Source organism: Cantharellus anzutake (assembly GCF_015039405.1).
Source record: "Cantharellus anzutake strain C23 chromosome Unknown EI90scaffold_66, whole genome shotgun sequence".
Taxonomy (NCBI): domain Eukaryota; kingdom Fungi; phylum Basidiomycota; class Agaricomycetes; order Cantharellales; family Hydnaceae; genus Cantharellus; species Cantharellus anzutake.
This window is the reverse complement of record NW_024067016.1, coordinates 379,035-403,562: the sequence shown is the minus strand read 5'-3', so window position 1 is coordinate 403,562 and position 24,528 is coordinate 379,035. Positions and strand designations below refer to the sequence as shown.

Here is a 24,528-nt window from a genome sequence, read left to right as displayed (position 1 = left end):
GTGTTTGAGCGACTTGTACCAGCAGGGCGGGGACGTTTGATCATGCAGAAGGGTGTTGACCAGGTATGTGCTGTGAGGCTCCGCATATTCAATCGTGTTCAGCACCACAGACACCTGAGGATGATGACGATGAAGGTATGGATGACGAAGAGCGGCCACGCCATAGTCGTATTGACAGCTACACTGGTGTCTCGATCAAGGTTCGCCACCACTGCTTTGTGGTTGGTCTGAGCGCAGAACTCACTCCTGACAGGTGTCCTTCCACTCCAAACATGATGAAGGCTTGCGCATTTCTCAGCTTTCTGGTGGACAGAAATCGCTGGTAGCACTGGCGACGGGTGCGGATGACTGAATTCACTGGCAGATCAATCATCATCCTGACGATATTCGATAGTGTTTGCCATCCAAAAGTGCGACCCTGCACCGTTCTATTTGTTTGACGAGATTGATGCGTGAGTTCACACTTCCCAAGCAATGACAAATGCTCACGGTGAACGATTGGCAGCAATCTGGATGCTCAATATCGAACCGCTGTTGCCTGTAAGCACACGCCCGCCATTCCTCTCATCGTGCCTGCTGATGATGACCTCTAGCTATGATCCACGAGCTCTCTGAGAACGCCCAGTTCATTACAACAACGTTCCGCCCCGAAATGCTAGTCAATGCAGATAAATTCTACGGTGTGTTGTTTAATAACCAGAAGGTCAGCTCTATTCGAAGTATATCGCGCGAGGAAGCCAGGGAATTTGTGGAACAAGAAGCAGTGGCACAGTGATTCACCACCACGTTGCAATCACCTACACTGCTCCGGCTTGTCGTTCATTCCATTGTATTATGGTGCCTATTTGTTGTATCTTACTAATAATTGTCTTCATGAAATTCTAAACTAGAAATGGCTGCTTCGCCGCCGTGACCTTGCTTGTGACAACATTTTGCTTCCTAATGTTACTGCAGCCATCTGTGTATAAATACCAAAATTGCTATCTTATTTGGGCACTTTAACCATTTGGTCAAGGAATGCATACCGTGGTTTTAAATATATTAAATCAAAAAAGAAAGAGGAGCGTGGTGGTGACACATAAATACAACAGAACGAGAGTAACAAGAGGCGCGTGCTCAACATCAAAAGGGGTACGGCAGTGCAACCGTATTCTATTTACGCCATTGATGGTGAGAAAGAAGGACCTGAGGCACGTTTGGCTGGAGAGTCGTTCTCTGCACGGCCACTTGGGAACGCCTCGGGTTCTTTCAGTACGATAATTTCACCTATCTTTGCAGTGAAGGTTGCGCATTGTCTTTCGCGTCCTCCAATTAGGTGGCATGATCATGTGAATGACATTTGTACTGTGGCTCGGAGTGCGCTCTCATATTCGGATGGGGGGATTACTTGTACGCTTCCTTCGAGTCCAAACTCCGCTCCCAAGAATCCATTACCTGGACATAGTACATTGGAATTGTACCCGATTCTTGCAAGCTAATTGGTGGAAAACATGCCGATATCTAATCATTGATGAGTGTTTGATGATCTCTCGAACGATTCTTGCGAAGTTGTCCACAATTCTGGTTCTAATAATGGGGGAGGTGGGGGCACGTGGAGGGAGGAAGTGTTCGGCGGTTCAAATGTGATCCTATGTGGAGATTTCCTCCAGTAAGAGGGGGAAAGAAAGCCCCGCTATGCTGGCCATCAGTTGCAGGGGACAGCGCAGAAGACGCTTTAGGATCGGCGCTATATAAAGCAATAATCGTTCTAAAGGAGCAAATGCGGGTGACGGACCCTGCATGGGCAGACCTTCTCCGGCATTCAAGGCATGGCAAGAGCGATGACGATATAAAGCTGTTAAAGAGATTAGTTTTATCCTCGAAGCCATGTCCACCCACGGACTCTTCAAAATCACCTCGGAATAGCACCAGCTTAGCTGCGCCTCGTCAGGGAGTGCAGGCGGAGTGGAATAAGTAGAACACTGTCACCATTCAAAGCAGACTTTATTGATCTGCGCCGCGGAGGATACTATCAAGAACAGACCGCTGTGTCTTTTGGAGAAGTGGGCGTGTGCTCTTCAGCCAGCACGCAGAGGAGAGAAGGGTGATGATGGGAGTAAACTACCGGACACGATCGAAGTTGCACTCGGAGGAAAGGTGATGGTGACGACAAATGTGGACACAGACCGAAACATCGCAAATGGGGCGCGTGGTACAATCATGGAGATCTTGTTACATCCAAGCGAGCCAGAGATCCCACAGGGTATAGCAAGAGCGAGGTTGAGGCGCCTCCCAGTATGTATTCTTGTCAAGCTCGACCATGGCAGTGAGAAGGGGGGGGGGGACCTGGAAAGGGGAGTTGTTGCGATATTTGCAGAGGAGTGCACTTACCGTATCACACTAAAAGACGGAGCAATAAGGACGGTGAAGCATCGACAGTTGCCAATGACAGGAGCTTATGCGTTCACGGATTACAGGGCTCAAGGACAAACGAATAAGCATGTGATGATCGGTCTAGCACCACTGCCAATGGGAGCGCTAACACTATTCAATGCATATATGGCGCTATCGCGAAGCTCAGGAAGGGATACGATATGGCTTCTGCGAGACTTTGATGAGAAATTATTCTGACAACCTGTGTGTGACGTACTCGCTGCGGAGATAAGCGGTTGGACAAGGAGACTAGGGGCAAGTGGGAGAAATTTGTAACAGAAGGCGGGACATGGTAGAATTGGCACGTAGATGTAGAAGAGGATAGACATGCTAAAAGGAATGTTGAGGATCGATGTATTGGCTGGTCACAAAAGGAGCAACGTGACAGGGTGGAAAAGCACACGTGCAAGGGCGAAGGGTGGGAAAAAAGGGAAACAATATAAACAAGGTGGGAAAAACGCTAAGGAATTCCGGGTTGGTAAGTGACCTTGCAAGCAAGGTAACTATGTGTCGATGATATTGGCAGGAAATGTTGTCACGCAAAAAACACTAGTGAATTCCTCATTCACGCTGCGGACATCGAGGGCCTGGGCCAGGGGATCGATGAAGACTTGTACGTTTTTTTCTAATACCTTTCGTTCCTCTGATAATGCGATCCTTTTGTGCATCATGATAGTTCTTGGCCAATACGCATCGATCATCCTGCCAACATATGCCGGAGGTGCAAAATGTCTGTCCTCCTAGTTTTTCGTAGCTTGAGGATTTTTCCACATGGTCATGCATAGCAATCCAGGACCTTGACCTGGTCGATCGATTATCAAATGGAAAGTTGACTGACATGTGGAAGGCATGTCTTTGGAACGTCTCTTGGCCGAAATAATAATTGTAAATATGAATGGCCAGCTTCCTGGATATATCTGGTGGTTCCTTCGAAGAGCTGGCTACTATTCACGGTTCACAAAGGGACTCAGTATGTTGTCCCAAATCTCCATCCATAGTGTTCCAGTTGCCGAACTGGCTGTTCATTGGCCGAGCCTGCAAGGCATTTGTTTACAGTGGGGGTTCATTTTTTTTCCGTGGGAAAGCGCGTTGTGGCACCTAGTACTCGTGACTCAGTCAATATAAAGAGGTGTCTCATCCTACTGTCTTAGATAGTAGATAAGCATCTGAGTAACTGCACTGGTGCACTGGTGTGATGGGCGAAAATAAACGAGGAATAAGTTTTTATGGAGGGGCCCAAAGGGCCCCAGAAGCTCTGGGGTGCCCATGACCAGTTTTTTCAATTACAATGCTTTATGCAACACTTCATCAGTGTTGCTACATCGAATGAATTGTCGGCATCGACTTCTGATGCTTTGTCATCGCCACCATCGCCGTCAATGCTGCCAAAGTTGTTCTCTCCCATTTTTGCTCACTTTTTTTTTTGTTCTTTCTTGTACTAGTGTGTTTTTTTCTTGCCTCTTCACTGCTGAAAAACTGTGGTATCATGTGTTGTTGTCATCTCCTTCACAGTTCAAGCTTAGATGTCGTTTTTCTTTTGTAATCTTATTCTCAAACTTGCCACCACCAAGCAATACAATGACAACACAACTTTGGATCACTGAGTGGGTTGTTTACAGAGGCGAGTTGCCTTTTTTGTGCAGACTGAACTTGCTTCGAACAACTCTGCAATATGGAATGAATGTAATGGCGCTGGGTTACTTGGTTGGGGACACATGGTGGGGGAAAAACTTTATCCTGACTCTCTTCCAAGCTGCAAGCCTGCCATGCCAGCAGATGTGGGTTGTTTCTTCTTTTGTGGTTCAGAACTTTGCATGGCTTTATGTTTGTGACCTCGACTGATATCACTCAATCAGTCAGTAGCTTTGTGTAGTGAATAAGAGCTTACATGGCAGTCACCGCTTGTCTGCTTTCCTCTGCTGGCGGTTGGGTTGGAATCTGGGTGGCATCACACTGGGAAGGCGATAGGGAGGTAGCTGGGGCCATCGATCTAGAGTATGGTGAGTAACAGTCAGTGCCAGCCTATCCTTGATGGCATCTCTGGGGGAAAAATGAATATACCAACCCGGAACTGACATTCACAGATGACCTTAGGCCTTCCTCTCCAACCCTGCCATCTGTGACCCTGGAACTCAGCCTATGTATGGAAATTTAGTTTATTAGTGTGGGTCCTGCACTTTGGGATTCTCACGTGGATGCTACTTCGGTGCCAGTAGAGGTAAGTGCAGCGAGCTCCTCATGCCTCTCTTCCACCTGTTCATCGGTTAATTTGACCCACTTGATCTTGTTATTCTTCCATCCATCGAGTACCTGGCACAAGTGATTGACGTTAGCAAGCTTTGGTTCGATCAGTTTGCCATCTGGGTAATTGGTCATGTCAATCACGACACAATGTTTGATAGTGAGTTTCAAATAGTTTGCTGGCACCCATTCCATCGATAATCTTGGCTTCCCAGTCAATTTGTCTTTGTATTTGGTCAGTGCATGTTGGAATACTGGGACGATGTCACTCATGGAGACACTCTCTGGTTATCTCGGCCATTTCGGAGTGCATGTTCCTGGCTTTTGCTGTGTAGGCTTTCGCCACACCTTACACCCCATGTTGGTGAGTAGTCAAGAGATGGTTCAGCTACATACTGTCTAATGTGCTGATTGCATGTGCCTCCATAAGGCGAACTTGCGCTGCCATGTCCATTTTTGCCACAACTCCCCAGTAGTACTTCGCCTTATCTGTTGCCCAGAAAACTGGCAAGAATAAGTCTTTCAAGTGTCCTCGAGTCATCATGACAACCACTTCGACATCGCATGATTCATGAACTGATTTTGCCTGTTGCTTTTTAGTACTAGAACCTTGTGCTCATTTTAGGCATTGAACACATACTATGTTTATCAGTTGGTCCCGCGCATGTGTTGCAATGGAATTCATAGATAATTCAGGTGAGATTATCGTTTCTTTTAGTGCACGGTTTTGTCAGGGACCAACCCGGGGTCGAGAGCGTCCGGGTATATCGCCCAGGGCTGAGGGCCCGATAGGGTGTGGCACGGGCATGCGTAACAACGGGCCCGAAGCAGGCGAGGGTCCGTGGCCACTTAGGCTAAAGTGGGAAGTGTGAGAAGAAGGTTGCTTCTCAGTTCCCACTTAGGCTGTGTTTATGTACATGTGGTTGGAGGTCACGTGGGGAGCGCCACGTCATCTATGCGCACAGCCATGTCTGCCCGGTGTAGGAGAAATAACGGCCTCACTATGGAAACCCATTATGGAAATATGCCAGATAAATCACAAAAACCTCATACGACAAGTAGATATGAGAAAATAGAAGGACCTGAATTTTAACGAATTTTACGAATTTTTACGAATTATTATGACTATACACGATAAATCGAAAGAAAGAAAAATAGCAAAAATACTTCAAGCTTACTATCAACGAGACGGAATTCTCGGGGGAATTTATAGCAAATATTAAACCAAGAATTAGGACAATCGACCAAGATTTGACTATAAAAATAATCAGAGAACCTCCATGGAAACTACTTTCCCACGTCCGAACACGTAGCCAAGGATGGAAGTACCACGGAACGAAGATTCCTCAGGAACTAATGCAAAAGTCAGAGTCGTGTTTACAATAGGAAATGTAGATGTCCTCCAAACGGAACCAATGAGAGTAATTACAGGGGAAACTACCTATAAACGATGGAGATATGACTAAAACTCCTGCAAAACGAGGACAATGCCTAAAAGGGAAGCGCGAAGATTAACCAGTAACAACTGAGACAAGCTTGATAGCCCATTAGAAAGGAAGGGATCCAATCTTAATCCTCCCAAATTTTCATAATACAAGGATCATGCGTTAATGAGATATCCAATAACGGGAATAGTGACATTGTTAGAACGTGCGGATTCGGACGACTCCGGAATGGAATCGGAGACTTAGCATGGAAGGACCTCGGCCTCAGCGACTCAGGCGGAGCGCTGTGCCATTGCTGGTTGTCCTAGGGGTCCCTAATTTCGGATCTAGCAGAGGGAAAGTCTCTTGGTGGGGAATTCCAGTCGATTTCGGACTGAGGTTACAAGTTACTAGGTACATTGTATATAAGGAGGGGTCCGGAATCAAAAGGAACAAGGGTAGGACAAAAGGAGACAAAGGGAGATGGAAAGAGGAACAACACCGAGGGTCAAGTGTTTGACTCAATGGTGTTTCCCAAAGGAGGAATGAAGGGCCAAGACCCAAGAAGGAAGGAAGGAGGATGGGAGTCGGGAATGGCTAGCTGACTGAATAGAAAGGAAGCAGCAGCCCAAATAGGAATGAGGGAGAATAGCAGAATTGAAATGGACAATGCAATAGTTGCAAGGTCCGGAGTAAGTCCGGAAAGTCCGAACTCGGAGGTTAAACTCCGGAATATTGGCAAAGGTAATTAAATGGAATGAGCTAACCAATACAATGGGTATAAGCGGAGGTGGGGTCAAAGTCCGAGGTTGGAACTAAGACCGGAAGTTCCGGAGACGAGCCGTGAACGGGATACCGGAGCGGAGGTCCGGAGTCGGGAGCATAGGTTTTGTGTACTCGTCTGGAAGGTGTCGAGGTTGGGGTCGGACCCGGAATGTTCCGGAGTCGGACCGAAGGTGGTGTCCGAGCCGGAGGTGGGATAACCTCTTGGGAGTCGGCAAGGAGAAAGTGATGGAAGGGAAGTAGGGCTCCGGAAGTCGGAGTTCGGAGTTCCAGGAGCCCGGAGCGGAGGTCGGGATTGTATGGATATGACAGACATCAAAAGTCCGAGCTTAGGGAAAAGACGATGTTTGCGTAGGATCCATAATTAAAACATACAACGAAATTTACATGGAAATTATTAAAAATGGGGAACTATAGTTATGCAAATTTTCAGCCCAAACAGTCCAGCCGTTGTGAAGTTATACCCATGACGGGAATATAGAAATCCGCATCATGTGTAATGACACGTGAGGGTGGCGATGCGCAGGGAACCGGCCATCGGAACCGAGATCTGCACTTCGGCAGATCGCGAAGACCAATTTCCGTCCAAATAAGGAAGAGCCCGGTCAAAACAAAGCACGGAAAGTGCAAAACAACCTTAAATCATGAGGGAAAAATCTGAAATAAATCACAGAAGCCCATATGAAAGAAATAAACACCCACGCATATCATAAATCCCGAACAATTAAACGGAAACGGCGCCCGCATACGAACGACTATGGGAATGATGCACGTGATTACTGAATGTGCATGCGAACTTTTGCTAACTCAACGAATACCAGGAAATAGGACACAACCTTGGTACCATTGGAAAGGTGGGAATAAATGAAAATTTATGATACCAAGAACGTGAGAAAACATCCAGAAATGAAGTTAGAAACCTGAAAACGCGCGGGAAAACAGCTTCAAGAGGTCCAGGGTCCTAAATAAAATACATAAAAATATGAAATCTTCAAGGACGACTGTCAGGGCACACCCGCCTGACCCGGCTCCACCTGGCCCAACCTGACCCGGTACCCCGCCGGTCCACCCCTCCTTACCTCCTCCCCCTTTCCCTTCTTCCCCCTCATCCTCCCCTCCTCAGTTTCTCCTTATCTTACTTCTCCTTTATTCTCTCTTTATTCTACATGGACGACTTTCTCTGTATCAATGTACAACTGACCCATCTGCAGCGTGCCCACCATGTACCCGGCCCGGGCACCTCGGGCGACTTCCCGCTGTGCCCAGCACGCGCGCCTGCACCGGATACCCTCGGGATCTCCCACGGAGACACCCGGGTGGTTACGGCTGTGTGCGAGGGTGACGTGGCACCCGTCATGTGATCCAAGCCGCATGTATATAAACGAACCTGAAGTGGGAACCGAAGAAGTAGCCTTCTTCTCAACTTTCCACTTCAGGTAAGTAGTACAATATTTCTCCTTTAATAATAATAACAACTTTCCACTTCAGTCTAAGTGGCCAGGGACCGCTGTCCCACATCGGGCCTGTCAGTACGCATGCCCGATCCGCCCCCCGCCAGGCTCTCGGTCCCGGACGCTATACCCGGACCCCCTCGACCCTGGACGAGTCCCTGACAGCATGGCACCCTTCCGTTGAGGTCCTAGGATTTCCTATGTCCTCATATGTGATATTTTTTTCGTTGATTTCCCCAAGGAGCTCAAGGTACTCCTCCTTGTAGGGCAAGGCTGGCAATGTGCCCTCTAGATAGAGCATTCATAAGCATGTAGTCTGAGTTCATGTAAGTCAAACTTTACCTTTCAAACGTTGGGCCTCAGCCTCAGCATGGGCCCATGCATTGCGAAGCATTGGCTTACGAGTCTTCTTTGGTTTTGATAGGTTATAGATTATCTGGCTGCGAATTTGATGCTTGGAATAGTGGCATCCATGGCCTGAGAACTCTAGCGCAATAGCAGAGATGCGGCTTTCAAAATCTGCCTTCAGCTGAATGACTTGGGCATTAAATGCCTGCTTCACTAGATCCCTCTCCCTCCGCTTGTCCACTGGGACCATTCACTACATTGGTATGTAAGTCCTATTAGTTGCCCTTGAAGTGAGCTTACCTTGTGCTGTTAGTGGCATTGACATCTTCGAGCGACCTGCCAAACGTGAACAGAACTGAACAACTGAACAAACAACAACAAATCAAGGGCCATTCAGTTTGATGGTTGGGTATGTGCCTGTCGAATTTAATAATAAATCTGAATGGAGCCTTTTTTTTTGGCGAATTTATGGTTAATTTACATTTATGCAATCAACCTGTTGATGCTCCTCAGCTTGCTGCTGCCATCCATGTGAGTAGGTATGCCTCACTGAAAGGTTGCTTACTATTTTGGGGACAGTAACGTTCCGTTCCCCCGTTCGCCTCAGGCCTCAGTAGGTCCGTCTAAACATAAGCTTTAATGAGCTGTATATTCAACGGGGTAGAGGTAAAAGGCTACCGGGCCTTTACAACTACTCCGAGGTATATATATGTAAATTACATATCTCGGCACAAATAAATAAAGAAATAACCACATCACTATAATGGGAATTATAGCGATGCAACATAATATAAATATCACTATAATCAGAATTATAGTGAAGTAAGGTTAATCCCTTACACTCACCTGGCATATGATAAAAGCGTCTGACCAATGTGTTGTAGAAGCCGGCTTCATTGAACTCTTTGGCTTGAGCCAAAAGAATGATGAGGCTTATGTCTGTTTCACTAAGCTCTTGATCATTATCAGGAAGTTCGTAAGGCTTGACAGCATGGCACGATGAACTAGGCACGCTAACTGATTGGGCTGTCAAGCGGTTTGAAGATGGTGTTACACTTGGAATAGGTGAGTCCAAATTCATTCCTCCCTGCTGCAGGGCTTCCAGGTTTTGGCAAGTTAATGGTGATCGTGTGTTGGAGGAAGGGATCAAGTGATCTCCCAAACCATCAGGGAAGGGGTACCCCCCCCTGGCATAATGGGCGAGTAGTGTATGGATGCACGCTAGAAGTCCTGGGTTCGATACCAGGCTTGTCCATTTTATGTCATTTGTCCAGTCACGCTGGTTTACGTCATAAGAATTTGGAGCTCCAGATAAGTCCAGTAGTCGCACCGGATACAAATTTCCTCATCGTGTAGGGGTGACAGGGACTGGGAAATTGACCCAACGGTTGGCTACAGTGAAGAAGGACACTCAATGCCTGAGTAATCTGTGGCCACAGAAGACTCACTGCTGTGTGGCATGTCAGCCTTGGGTGCAAGTGAAAGTCTAAAGAGGCTATCACTGACCATGTGAGTGTCAATGGATCCATGCTCGACCTTCTCCCAATAGCTGGACGAAACAGTAGCTGAACTTTGCTTCTGTTTCTTGGGAGTTAGGGGCATGGGTGGCATGGGCATAATGGTGTTTGGATCAGGTAGTTTGAAGGCAAGTGATGGTGTAAATGGGCGTTCAGAACTGTCCTTGCCCTTGCTGACAATGGAATTGGTCATTGTAGAATGGGCTACTTTGGAATGGGTCGGTGTAGAGACTGTGTTTGCTGCTGCCTGTGTCATACTCATTTGTTCCGCAGAAGTGGAACTGTCTTGACCAGTTTTGGAGCGGGATATGGTCATCTGAACCACAGGTGCACTAACGGACTGAGGGATTTTCAAGCATGCATCTAGGAGTTCTAATCTCAACTGTGGCCATCCTTCCTGGCTGTCAGGGCACGCCACTCTGCTCTGTGCCACTGCAAGAGGGCTCGCGGCTCTCGATGCTGACTAAGCTCATGGGGGCCAAACTCTCCAAAACTCTACTTTCTCCACTAAACTTGCTGCGTTCTCAATCCTAAACTCCGCAGTGGGTTCTCCGGGATTCCGCAAGGTCCAGGCTCAACTAATCTACTACCCACTCGTTGTGGGCTAGACAGTTGCCCTTATTCCTACTGTTGGATTCCACTCACTCACACCCATTCTAGCGCATCCTAGCACCTTAGAGAAATTGGGGGAGGGGAGAACTTCTTTTCACAAATCCGGTATGTACAGGATATAAGAAATGATTATTTTTAGAAATAATAGATGAGAAATATTGGTGCCATATGGCACCTGGGTACCTTACTAGGCGAAATAATAAAAAAAGGGTAACAGTAACTATCAATCAATAACTGAAATGATGGCAAAATATGAAAATATATGAAAATAAGCGATATCTCAACGGATTTGCGGAATTAAGAGCCGAAATTGGAAATGAAGCCAGAGATAACTCTCACACAGCCAATAAGCATTTTTACCAATTTATTAGACGCTGTGGGAATGAGTGAGGCTGGAATTCTGGGTTGCTGCTTGAGATCCCCATGCCTGCACATACTCGTGACCTGCCATGCCTAACTTGCCCAACATAGAACTCCGTCAAATCTCCACTGATTGAGACGTTATTGGTATCGTCAGAATCGTACGAATTAGGACTATTTTTAGATACCAAATTTGTACCGAGTTGTCATGTGAATGAAAGTTGTTTCCTAATTGTAGAATTGGGTATCTGAGCCGAGTCTGTGTGTGGGCGATTATCCTGCCTACACCACACCCTCCCATTGCTCCTCTTTCCTTCTCCTCCCTCTTTTCCTTTCTCCTTTGTCTTTCTTCTTTCCTTTCTCTCTTTATACAGACAACCTCTCCTCTCACCTGTGTAGCATGGACATGCCCGATGCCGAGTACTCCGTGTGGGTACTGCACTGCCGGGTACGCTGTGCATCCTCATTTGTACTTCTTTCCTCTGACACTTGGGATTGCCTGCAGAGCCATCTGTGATAGCCTGGCTCTACCCGGGCTGACGTGGCACCCCACACATGACCCGTTCCCGCCTGTATATAAACTGAGCCAAAGCAGAACCAAAGAAGTAGCCTTCTTCTCACTACTGCTTCAGGCAAGTATCTTACTCTAGCTTAGTTTAGTTTAGTTTAGCCTTTCATCCTAATGACAATCACTACTGCTTCAGCCTAAGAAGCTACATAGGGACATAAGCCCAGAGAAGGGCTGCCCACCATACAGTCTCACCACCCCACCACTGTCCAGGCTGCTAGCGCCGAGCTGTATGCCGCTACCTCCACCTCTCTCGAGCCATCCCTGACACTGGCCTTTGATTTTTTTTGAGGCAATGATGTTGATGGGTGCTTTTCGACCCTCATAATCGAATAGCACAACACTCACTGAAAAATATTCACGGTACTATTCTGCACTGAATAATGCACAAGCTGTGCTAATCCTGCATTGTTCGCTGTAAAATCCCAGGTCCCTGGGTTGGCTGCTCTATTCACAATGGGATTTCATGTGGTGGCTGTCCTGTTCACTAGCTACTCCTCATCTCTGTACTATTCCTTGTTTTATTCTTCATCTCTGTACTTTTTGTGTTCTATTTGGCCTTGAGAATATGTCTCTATATACAGTTCTCCAAAAAACTGTTTTGATGTTTGGCACTTTTCACTTGATGGGCTTATAACATTATGGAAACACATTTTAAAATCCTCATAAAATCATGGGATACATATTACCTACTATCTTATTTACAGATCTGTGAATTATCTAAGCAATATGTCCATTTTTGGTAAAGTTATTTAATTTACAAGGCACCCATGTCATCGAAACGGTTTTTTGGAGTGCTGTCATATCCGTACAATCCCAACCTCCGCTCCGGGCTCCTGGAACTCCGAACCTGACTTCCAGAGTCCTACTTCCCTTCTGCCACCTCCTCCTTGCCGACTTCCAAGAGGTTATCCCACCTCTGGCTCCAACACCACCTTCGGTCTGACTCCGGAACATTCCGGGTCCGACCTCAACCTCGACACCTTCCAGATGAGCATGCAACACCTATGTTCCTGACTCCGGACCTCTGCTCCGGAATCCCATTGGCATCTCCGTCTCCGGAACCTCCGGTCTCAGCTCCGACCTTGGACTTTGACCCCACCTCCGCTTATACCCATTGTATTGGTTAGCTCATTCCATTTAATTATGTTTGCCAATATTCCGGAGTTTAACTTCCGAGTTCAGACTTTCCGGACTTACATCGGTGTCAGGGCCCGGCCTCTGTCCGGGGGCGGCCCTACCTCAGAACTGGACACTCACGGTGTCCCAGGCAGCCAGGTGCTGGATCCTACCCCAAGCTCCTCAAACTCACTAAGCAGGGATTGAGTTGTCATGTATTATGGAAGGTAGCTACAACTTGCCTAAGCGGGGATTGAGTTGAGAAGAAGGGTAAGTTTCCCTATTCCCCGCTTGGCTACTATAAAAGGGAAATGTACTGTACAGTTCGTAACGTGACTAAGGGTAGGAGCCAAGCATGTTCCCGCGATGTGGAAATGGTGTCACATGGGTTAAGGCGAGTTGCTCACCTTGACCCATGTGATTTTTCCTGTGGGTTTGCATGTGGGCTGTAGTTGTGAAAGGTGTGTAAAGATGGGAGGATCAGGGAAGTGGGGGGAGGTCAGGGAAGGTGGTTCTGGGGTTGTATGGTCAGGTGTGGTTGCCCTGACAATTGGACCTTGCAACTATTGCATTGCTCCATTCAATTCCGCTATACTCCCTCATTCCTATTTGGGCTGCTGCTTCCTTTCTATTCAGTCAGCTGGCCATTCCCCACTCCCATCCTCCCTCCTTCCTCCTTGGGCCTTGGCCCTTCACTCCTCCTTTGGGAAACACCATTGAGTCAAACCCTTGACCCTCGGTGTTGCCCCTCCTTTCAGCTCCCTTTGTCTCCTTTCAGAGTACCCTCGCTCCTTTTGATTCCAGACCCCTCCTTATATACAATGTACATAGTAACTTGTAACCTCAGTCTAAAATCTACTTGAATTCCCCCAAGAGACTTTCCCTCTGCTAGATCCGAAATTAGGGACCCCCAGGACAACCAGCAATGGCACAGCACTCCACCTGAGTCGCTGAGGCCGAGGTCCTTCCATGCTAAGTCTCCAATTCCACTCCGGAGTCATCCAAATCTGCCAGTTCTAACAAGTGCACCTGGCACAACCTAAAAAACAAAATATCACATGTCAAGTCATGTGACATTGTTTACTGTACACACTAGTACACAGACTGACATCACTGGAGCATAAATACCGAAGGAGTTTGCATTATAATGCCCCCAAATCTAAAATGTGAGCCTTATCTGCTTCACAAACTGCACAAGTCCTTTCCCTCATTGATTCTGGTCACAGTGCTCGCCAGATTGCATCTACTACTGGCCATGGAGCTTCCACTATCACTCGGCTCTGGTCTCAACACCATCCTGATGTCCCTAAGCCCAGTGGTGGGCATCCACACAAGCTGTCAGGGACTGACATTCGCCATGCCCAACACCTCATTAACTCTGGCAAGGCTGACAACTCTTCCCAAGTCACCCAAATGCTCTGAAAAATTACCAACAAGAGCCTCTCACCTGAGACTGTCCACCTGCACTTGAAGGAAGCTGGTTGGAAAGCAGTGGTGAAGAAGAAGCGGCCTATGCTGAGCAGGAAGCATAGAAAAAACAGAATGGACTTTGCAATCAGCCACAAGGAGTGGACTCTGGAGGACTAGAAGAGAGTGGTGTGGTCAGATGAGACCAAGGTTAATCGCTTGGGCTCAGATGGGAGGAAATGGGTGTGGAAGAGGGTGGGTGAGCCTCTCAGTGACAGGCTGGTGCAAGGGACCAAAAAGTTTGGTGGTGGATCAGTCATGGTGTGGGGATGTATGATGTGGGATGGGGTTGGGATGGCATGCAAGATTGATGGGAGGATGGATGGGGAGCTTTACTGCCAAATCCTGGACGATGAACTCCAACAAACCCTATCATATTATGGCAAGAACCCTGCCCATGTCCTCTTCCAACAGGACAATGATCCCAAACATACCAGCAAAAGGGCCCATAACTGGTTCAACAATCATGGTATTAGGGTCATGGAGTGGCCCTCCCAGTCCCCAGACCTCAATCCAATTGAACACTTATGGAATCATGTGAAAAGGAAGCTTGGGGAGTATGAAGAACCTCCAAATAGTGTTCATGAGCTGTGGGATCGGTTTCAAGAGGAATGGGACAAGATAGAGCCAAGGATTTGTCAGAATTTGATTGAAAGTATGCCTAGGAGAATTGAGGCAGTGATTAAGGCAAAGGGTGGCTATACCAAATATTAATAAATATAAATGCTATTTTCTTCTCCCAAAAATCAACTCCAAAAAACTGTTTCGATGACATGGGCACCTTTTAAATTGAATAACTTTACCAAAAATAAATATATTGCTTAGATAATTTGTATATCTGTAGATGAGATAGCAAGTAATATTCCATGATTTTATGGGAATTTTAGAACATGTTTCCGTAATACTATAAGCCCATCAAGTGAAAAGTGCCAAACATCAAAATGGTTTTTTGGAGAACTGTATATCCACGGTCTGCTTGCACTCTACATGTAGTACTCAGCTCTTATCGTGATGATGGCAGGTGGATGATTAAAGCCACTTCCCGGCCCCAATAATAACTATCTTTTGAGCCATGACCAACTTATTGTACATATTGGTTCAATGCAGTACTCCACCCTTCCATGCCAACAGTACTACGTACTGCTGCAGGATTCTATCCTTGCTACTCAGTCATTCAGAAAGGGGCATGTGTTTGCGTCTACATCTCAATATACCAGACAAATCGTAAGCATGCAGGAAGATATTGTGGGTTTAGGCCATTAATTTCTTACCCTCCCTAGGGAAATGAATGCCACAGCATCATTGATCTGCCAGCTGGCTGGAAACGGGAGGTTTTCAGGATCTGTCAATCTACAGGACAATGCCTTAAAGATTGCATCATCATTAAGTCCTACAAAAGGAAAACTTTTCACAATATTGAAGTGCGTTGATCATTCAATTTCAACTCCTATATATAAGATAAAGTCCAATATTGCAGGCACCAAAACCCATCCATGCAGTGCATTACAAGTCTTTCTTTGAGCCACTGTCTGAGTGGCATGGTGTTCCATACTTGATCAATCAGCGTATGAGCAGCAAGATTGTTCATCAGCACTGGGTTGGCACCTCAGGAGAGGAACCTATGTGGGTTTCCAAGGGATTATGGATCCATGTTAAAATGTTAAGGATGGCTTGATCTCATACCATGAGGATGTTGACTTTGAGGTCGTTCCATGTGCTATGGGGCTTTTTATGGCATGTGAAAGCTCCGAATATGGGGGCTACCCCATTGGGGATTGGGCAGGCTTGTCTTATGACATATTGGTGAGTATACAATTTAAGCAGTTTGTGATTCTTACACTGGTTGGTTCCCCATTCCAGACAGGAGATCTGCTTCAAGCTCTTCAAGACTATGTTCAGGCATACCTTGTGGCTGTGCAAGCAAACCCCATGTATCAACAACAGCTGCACCTTCCCAAACATCAGCAAGTTCCTGTCTTGGATCCTCCAGGTCCGTGGAATAAAGTCGACTTGATATTGTTGGGCACATGGATGGCGAATTTAGATCCTACAGAAGACCCGCTAGATGTTGCCGGGTTATTCAATTTGGGTTCGACACTTTGGTCAAAATTTAACAATATGTTTTTAAATGCTCGCAAATCCCTGCCTGGCCCTCCTGAGGCACACTAGTACTAGTCTTCATTCCGATCATGTAGATGTCTGCCAACATAGAGGAATAATATCTTGTTGTTTCAACAAATTCTTTTGTTTTATGTTTTTCCGCTGGCATGAGCGGAGAATGTGTAAATGATAAAAAAACGAAAATGCAACCGATTAACTTGAAAAAAAAAAGGTCCTGAGATATATTTCTCAAGTGCTTTCTGCGTAAGTTTCGTTGTATTCCACGCAGTGGTTATTGAGAAAACTATGTACAACAGATTTCCATTACCAAAGAAAATGTTTGAGTGATAAAAAACTCAAAATGCAACGTATTTACTAAAGAAAAAAAAGGTCCTGAGGGACACATTTAGACTTATCTCCGCCCAATTTACAGCCCATTCTATCCAGCCATTGTCGAGAAAATTGTGTAAAAGGGGTAAAACCTAAAATCATGAAAAATAAAAATTATTGTTATCGCTAAAAAAGGTCCAAGTGTAATAAATGTACAAACACTTTGCAGCAAACCGAAAGTGACTAGCTTATGTGGTTGCTGAGATATGGTGCACTCTTTGTTGAGCCATGTTTTCAGGCAATGAGCAAGGGTGGAACCAAAACGAATCACGTGACAACTAAGCCGAAAATGGCTGTATCTCCGGACACCATCGAACCACGAAACACGAAGTACTCTCACCGATTTGCATTGCACTCTGAACACTGAGCACTCTCTATCAATCATGGTGTGTTCTACCCTGTGAAGAGCCAGTTCTACTGTCAATGGAAGATCTTTCCGATGCCCAAAACTAAGGTCCAGTACACGTGGTGCTGGTCTTTTTGATTAGTAACGACTAATCTTCATTCAGCTCTGCTATTGCTATCGATGTGGCACCAAAGGGGAAGCACTGCATTACCAGACGTGGGCTGATCACCAGAAGGCTGAAAGGTGGCATGCTAGCCATGATCGATATTCTTCAGATGTCCTGGGGATTCAATCGTCTACTTCCACCAGTACTACCGTGAACATGGAAAACCCTCCCTGCGATGCACCTGATCTACTAGAGGACCTATCACACCTAGCTATGAGCTCTAGTATTGTCATATCCGTGCATACCCGACCCCGACCCGACTTCCGGACCTCCACCCTCTTCACCTCCGGAGTCATAACCTACCGCTGCCGTTCCGATACTCACCTTCGGTCCTGGCAACACACCTCCTCCTACTACTCCGCTCCCCCTTCACAACACCTCCACCCTCCCGTTATCCTCCTACGCTTCCCCCGTCCGCTCCGATACTCACCTTCGGACCTGACTACTCTCCTTTCCGCCACTCTCTCCTCCCTCCATTACTCCTCCACCACCCTTCCGCCAAGTTACGACCTTCTACCGTTGTTCCGTACTTCGCACTCGGACACCGCTCATACCTTACTCCGAGCCTCCGTCATAGTCCCTACCTCGGACTTTGACTCCACCTCGGCCTTAGTCCATTGCATTGGTGACCTCATACTACGTAAACACCATTGCCAATATTCCTCGGACTTCCAACCCCGCCTCCGTAACCTCCGTAAGCTCCGCAACCCCCGAGCTTCGCGGACCGCCTTCGGTGCTCTCGCCGCCTGTAATGTATTTCTCGCATTTTCCCTTCATCCCTATTTGGACTACTGCTTCCTTCTATTCTAGCCAGTTAGTCATCATCCCCACTTCCCCTCATCCTCCTGCCCCTCTGGGCCTCGCCCTCTCTACCTCCTTTCGGACGTATCACAGGTCTTGCCCTATGACCTTCGGTACCGCTCCGCTCCCTCTACCCTTTGTTCCTGTTCGGACGTCTTCGTTCCGATTCGGTCACCCTTTGTTCTCTTTGTGCTTTTGCCCCTTCCATTATATATCGGCGCTTGTACATACTCGTCTTGGTTTCAGTCCGAAATCGACCTGAAATGCCCCCAAGAGACTTCCTGCTCACCTACTGTGAAATTAAGGACCAAATGGACAAACAGCAATGGCACAGCGCTCCGCTTGAGTCGCTGAGGCCAAGGTCCCTCCACGCTAAGTCTCCGATTCCACTCCGGAGTCGTCCGTTTCCGCCCATTCTAACAAGTATTTTGATTGTCGAAATGGAAACTTCCCCTCGCAATGCGCCGGAATTACCTGAAAATCTGCCTACAACCTTTCCACCGCCACCACCAGATCCTTGCGGTCCTGAGCCTGATGTACTTCTAGCACCACCACTCCCTGGATTCGATTGTGACCATGCAGGTGCCATATCTCCTTTAATTGATGATGCCCTCCCAAACAGGGAGGATTCAGATAATGGGTCCGGGATTCTCAGCGATGACAAGTCAGATTTCAGTGTCAACCCTTTGCATCCTCAATCTGCATTTTGTGATGAGATCAGCTCAGTCCTCCCCCCCCTCTACTTTCTCCCGAAAATAGTTCCATAACCTTCATACCTCTGATTCGCCAGGTGCCTCATTCCGGTGAGGTGGACAAGAATTCCCCAGACCCATTCCATTCTCTCACTGACACACTGCGCCGCACACCTTATGCTGAAACCCACCATTTGGCACCGATCCGAATTCTGTATCTCTTGGCTATTTGGCTGCATGCTGTTCACCATGTATTATTTCAGGTCATAGGGGTGATTCTTTCTGTGGTTCAACTCATTTTGAGTGCAGCTAACTTTTATCTTGATCCCTGCTCTGTTTCTGCCGTTTTGCTAACGACTGTCCATTCACACATGTCTATAGATCCTACATTTCAAGTCCTTCCCGTATGTCCTGTCTGCCAGGAAGTCTATCCTGCTCACGAATCCACACCGGCATCCTGCATCAAATGTGCACGCAACAACATGGATGTCCCTTTATTTGAAGAAAGCACTGATAAACATGGTAAGGGTGCAAAACCCAAGCGATGAGAGCCCACATTGCGTTTTGCTTTCAAATTGGTCAGTGAACAGCTACAAGAGTTACTGTGAGAGCATGGGATCGAAGAATTATTAGATGAGTGGTGTACACTTCCTGACTGTCATCTGGAGCTTGGAATATTTCAGGATATCTTTGATGGCCATGTCACCTGATCTCTGCTTGGCCCCGATGGGTGCCCATTCTTTTGCAATGAACCTGAGGATCGCATGAATGGTCCTGGTGGTGAACTTCACATTGGACTCACTCTTGGTGCTGATTGGTGAGTACTACTTCTCATTTGGTCTATATCAAAAATGGGCCCCTGAGTCTGTGTGTTCGCTAGTGTCAGGGCATACACCCTGACCTAGCCCATACCCACATCCACACCCACACTCACACCCGCACCTGCGACCGCACCCAGCTGTTGCACTCCCCACGTGCGCCCTGTGCCGGACGCTCAGTGTGGCCGGATGGCCCGGACCTCGGGTCTTGGGTCTCATGTGACTTCTGGATATCTCCGGAAGTTTTCGATGTATTGTGGCCACTGTGGGAAGATGAGAAGTTAACTTCCTTCTCATCTCTGACCCACAGTAGGCAAGTTGTATATACTTGCCTCTCTTCTATATACCATCTCTGACTCACAGTAGGATTGTGCCCTGGACAGGGCTGGCCAGACCAGAGACTGTGGACCATAGGGGAGGGTCATGGGGTGTAAGGGATTAACCTTACTTCACTATAATTCCGATTATAGTGATGTGGTTATTTCTTTATTTATTTGTGCCAAGATATGTAATTTACATATATATACCTCGGAGTAGTTGTAAAGGCCCGGTAGCCTTTTACCTCTACCCCGTTGAATATACAGCTCATTAAAGCTTATGTTTAGACGGACCTACTGAGGCCTGAGGCGAACGGGGGAACGGAACGTTACCATCCCCAAAATAGTAAGCAACCTTTCATGGGGACCCGGGAGTCATCCCCTGACAACTAGGTTCTCTTATTGTCGATCTTTGCAGTCTGCATCTCATTCATTGGGTCCAATGTCGCTCTGCATTGCGAACCTCCCTCCTCATCTCAAGTAAGATATTCTTTTCCCTTCGCGATTTGCCTAACAATCTACTAGGTACAAAACGTCAAACCTCTTTCTGACAGGCATCATTCCTGGACCCAAGGAGCCCAGCCCAGACCAGGTCCAATGCTACATGAGACCATTGATCAACAATCTTCTCCACCTGTGGGAGGATGGAATCGTCATAAAAACTGCCAAGTCACCTGATGGGAGATGTGTTCGTGCGGTACTTCTGTGCATTGTGTGCAATGCACCGTGAGTGCATAAGCTTGGCAGATTCGGCTCTCATAGCCATACCATGTTTTGTACTCGCTGCTGGGTAACTCTCTCTCAAAAACACGAGTTAGTGGCACTCCGGGTTGGAGGTACGTTGTATCAGGCTTATCGCTCTCATACCCTTTTGACTAATCTCAGGTTTCCCACTCCGTACTAATGCCGAGCATCGAAGAATGGGTGAAATATACCTCCATCTTTGGACAAAGGCTTCGAAGGAGAAACATGCCAAACAACACTCTAATCGCTGGTCCAAACTTTCTCACCTCCCCTATTTCGACTTGTGCCGGATGATAGTGATCGATCCAATGCATAACCTCATTCTTGGTAGGATGCATGCAGGGACAATGAGTTGCACTCACAGACTGATTAGATGTCTTTCAGGTCTTAGCAAAAATCATTTCTATCATATGTGGATCGCTCAGAATATCCTCTGACCGAAGCACGAGCTCAACCAGCTTCATGCACTTCTTTCGAAGGTAAGTCTCGCTCTCTTTCGATACCAATGCACACTCTCATCAAGCTCACCTGAGCGTTAGTTCACAGTTCCGGGACACATGGCCACACTCCCATCTGCCATTGGAGAGCCAGCAGGAGGTTCACTCACAGCAGATCAATGGATGCTGATGGCCACAGTTTTTGGTCCAGTCACAGTAAGTATTGAACTATCTGTTACTACTCCCATCTTTTGTTAATTAATATCCTCATGAAGGTACCTTTGATATGGGACACACATCTCCCAATGGATACCAGGTGTGCATGAGAGGCACAGTCTCAGCTAATCAATGACCATCTGGCCAAGAAAGCTCAGGACAAGAAAGAGGTGAAAGACAGGCATCACCAAGCAAAGATATGGAAGGAATTGGTGGCTGACTCATCGGTATGTGGTGATGTTGCAGCCTTGCATCTACTCACTCCAACATTAGTCAATTCCAACCAGAACCACAGAGTCTTCATTGCATGCAGTCACATCGATCTCGCAAGCCACTACCAACTCTTCGAAGTCAACCAAGTTGTGAACTCATTCAGCTAAGAAAACTGCTGCTGTGCCGTCTGCAGATTTGTCCTCCAATCTGCATCCCGATGAACCCAAGAATTTTTCCAACCTCACAAGGGCTTTGAAGTGTTGGTTATCCTGCACAATTACTGAGACACAGATCACTGAGGGCGAAAAGTATATGATTGATTATCTCAAAGGTGTTCATGAGGTGAAGTCTCCTATTTTTCTGGTTGCCAACATACATCACACTTGGAAATTTAGATTTTTGGTCCTGATATGATCAAACCCAATCATCACTATGCCGTGCACACTGCAGAGTTCATGCGAGACTTTGGACCCATGTACGGCTTCTGGACCTTCCTCTTCAAGTGTCTCAACAAAGTCCTCAAGAGTTACAAATCAAACAATCATGGCTTTGGTCAATTAGAGGTGTCGTTCTTCTGCGAGTTCCATCGCACAAACCATGTGTCCCAAATGGTGCATTGGACATGTATATGATAGGAATCATCTGAAATATTTCTCCAGCTCAATGAAGCGACCTTCTCACCCGACCCAGTTGAAAGAGTGGCCGCTGTGCTATTAGTACATGTCAGCCATGATGATCGCAGGACTGTACAAGCTTTAGCAAGGGAGCTCAACAACATGAAGATAGATGGTAGGTCCCTTGCATCACTCCTATGATTTCATTGACCAACCCTGGACATCAGAGGGAGTACCACGCCACATGCTCATGTTGGGACCGGCGCCGAAGAAAAAGATGAATCTTTCAATTGCAGAGTGTATCTCTATAATTGGGCATCTCCAATGTTGCAACTCAACTCTTCGGTTGCATCAATACACTGCCATGAACCCCCCTCCAAATAGTATTCCTCTCCCAACCTCCTGCTGGAATCACCACTATGCTGTGGTCAGATCAAGGTGATACCTTGCATCTCAGTCAGCCAAGAACCCTCGGAGCTCGCTGGTTGAAGTGGAACTTCGAGGCACATGCATGTGTGGGGAGCTCACACAAGTTTTATCCTTCGATGAAGACCTGGGTCTAGGTGGAAAGAGAGTGTCTTTTGGCTTCGTGAAATGGTTTTATCCATATGTCCCTACACAGCCAACAGTTTGGGATCCATTGTACGTATCTCGTTACAATCGTTCGGCTATGTTCCTCACTGACGGAGCCTTCCCAGTGCCAAAGAGGTACATATTAAACTTTGGTATGCTGACAAGTGGTGGAACAATGGGATCATGTCAATCATTGCATTAGACAACATAAAGAGCCATCTGGGCCAGCTTGAGCTTGAGCTTGAGGGCGTCAAAATTTGGGTCACAATAACCATCAATCCTGTAAGCTGGCTTGGCTCTCCAACTTTTTCTTTTTCTTACACTCATTCATACTACAAGGATGGGCAGGGCATTTAGCATCTCAAAATATTTTACGATGTATAGTTGACACTTGTTGATATCTATTTATGCAAGTTGTCTTCGCTCCATGTTGGCACTACCACCTCAATGCTCTTGAACCTCTCTAGATCTAACACAACTTCACCCTAGTAAGCAAGGCAACACTCATAAATGAAAATGATGTATATTTGTGGCCATACAAAGGTTTTTTTCGAAGTGGCCATTTGGACTATGCTCTACTAGTTGACCCCGTCTCGTTGCTCAAGTTTCTCAACCACATCTAAATCTATCTTGTTCAGCATCTCATCAGTCACATCCATTGCATCCCACCAGGGTAGGTTCTCAGTGATAACCATTTTTGCCTTCATCTCTGCCTTGATTGCTGGACTGATCAATGATCCCGGAACCGAGCACTTCAGAAGTTGCCCTGAGAATGTCTCGCCTATAGGCTCTGCATGTTTTGCTGGTCTATGAGTGTTACGGGCATGCATTGTCAGGTTCTTAATGCATGCCTGTGCTCCCATTGCCTCTTTCCAGTGATGATCAGCAGCATAAAGGAACTTGACGAACCTGCATCACCGGTCAGCATTGTTCCCTATCCATCGCTAAGCAGCACTATAACTAACCTTTGTGCTTCTCCACTCATTCTGTCTACAGACCAGGCGGTTTGTATCCCCAGTGTTATGGAAATGGGAATTTCCCATTTTAGACTCTTATGGGTTCTGTATCACATGATACCAATCAATAAATCAACGAAAACCCACTGCCACACTACCTGTTCAACAACATGTTAAACCATCTGTGAAACCACCTGTAAACCCTTATGTCCAACCCCCTTCCCTATTCCTGTGCCAGAATGGACGAAAATGGGCGCTTCCGGCCCATTTTTGTAACACCCAGAGTCTTCGGGTTCAGTGTCAATTTCCATCTCAATGTCAGATGACATGTAATCTGTCAGTATGACGGTTTCCATCTGTGCTTTTGTTGCAGTCACTTTATTTTCTAGTCCACTAGTGCTGATGCCATCATGTCTCCTTGATGCTTTCTGGTACACCGGCATCATATTAGCATCTGACAGCCAAACACCCGGAGTAGCATCACATACTGATTTTAGTCATGCCATCATTGCGTTTCACACTCGTGCATTCACCAAAGTTTCACGTCCCTTGGGAGTTTGAGACCTACTCCACAGGGACTTGAGGTATGTGAAGTGTTGCAGTACCATGTTGAAGATGTCCTTCTCATTGATTTTCCCTTCTTTAATGGCTGCTTTGATCATCTATTGCGAGGCTCACATAAGGACACCTTGCACTTTGTTAAACTGATATATGCACTTCTTTTTGTAGGCTTACCCTGACCGCCTCTTCCAACACTTTAAGGTTCTCTGCTGTCTTGGGTCCTGACAGCCACTGTGGGATCAAGATTGGCGTTCCATCTTCTCTGCATGGCCATGGGGTAGT

At 46.8% G+C, this 24,528-nt stretch overlaps 4 protein-coding genes across 4 annotated transcripts; 2 read left to right on the top strand and 2 right to left on the bottom strand.

Moving 5' to 3' along the window:
• Positions 1-2,739: 2,739 nt before the first annotated feature.
• EI90DRAFT_3292423 (uncharacterized protein) lies at positions 2,740-3,522 on the top strand (the record flags this gene model as incomplete). The annotated part of the gene is made up of 4 exons (XM_039067332.1): positions 2,740-2,890; positions 2,939-3,025; positions 3,089-3,142; positions 3,198-3,522. 4 exons carry the CDS (start codon positions 2,740-2,742, stop codon positions 3,290-3,292), a joined length of 387 nt encoding a protein of 128 aa, XP_038911119.1. The 3' UTR covers positions 3,293-3,522.
• A 622-nt stretch (positions 3,523-4,144) lies between these two features.
• EI90DRAFT_3130522 (uncharacterized protein) lies at positions 4,145-4,926 on the bottom strand (the record flags this gene model as incomplete). Its single annotated transcript, XM_039064313.1, has 4 exons — positions 4,145-4,250; positions 4,301-4,402; positions 4,478-4,549; positions 4,604-4,926. The coding sequence occupies 4 exons, from the start codon at positions 4,924-4,926 to the stop codon at positions 4,145-4,147; spliced, it is 603 nt and encodes a 200-aa protein (XP_038911118.1).
• A 3,630-nt stretch (positions 4,927-8,556) lies between these two features.
• Positions 8,557-10,522, bottom strand: EI90DRAFT_3246217 (uncharacterized protein; the record flags this gene model as incomplete). The annotated part of the gene is made up of 6 exons (XM_039066562.1): positions 10,166-10,522; positions 9,990-10,051; positions 9,531-9,846; positions 8,960-9,014; positions 8,654-8,899; positions 8,557-8,627 (listed from the first exon to the last, which is right to left on the bottom strand). The coding sequence occupies exons 1-6, from the start codon at positions 10,490-10,492 to the stop codon at positions 8,557-8,559; spliced, it is 1,077 nt and encodes a 358-aa protein (XP_038911117.1). The 5' UTR covers positions 10,493-10,522.
• A 5,511-nt stretch (positions 10,523-16,033) lies between these two features.
• Positions 16,034-18,872, top strand: EI90DRAFT_3130520 (uncharacterized protein; the record flags this gene model as incomplete). The annotated part of the gene is made up of 6 exons (XM_039064312.1): positions 16,034-16,105; positions 16,163-16,292; positions 17,414-17,880; positions 17,918-18,057; positions 18,115-18,275; positions 18,352-18,872. The coding sequence occupies 6 exons, from the start codon at positions 16,034-16,036 to the stop codon at positions 18,870-18,872; spliced, it is 1,491 nt and encodes a 496-aa protein (XP_038911116.1).
• Positions 18,873-24,528: the final 5,656 nt, after the last annotated feature.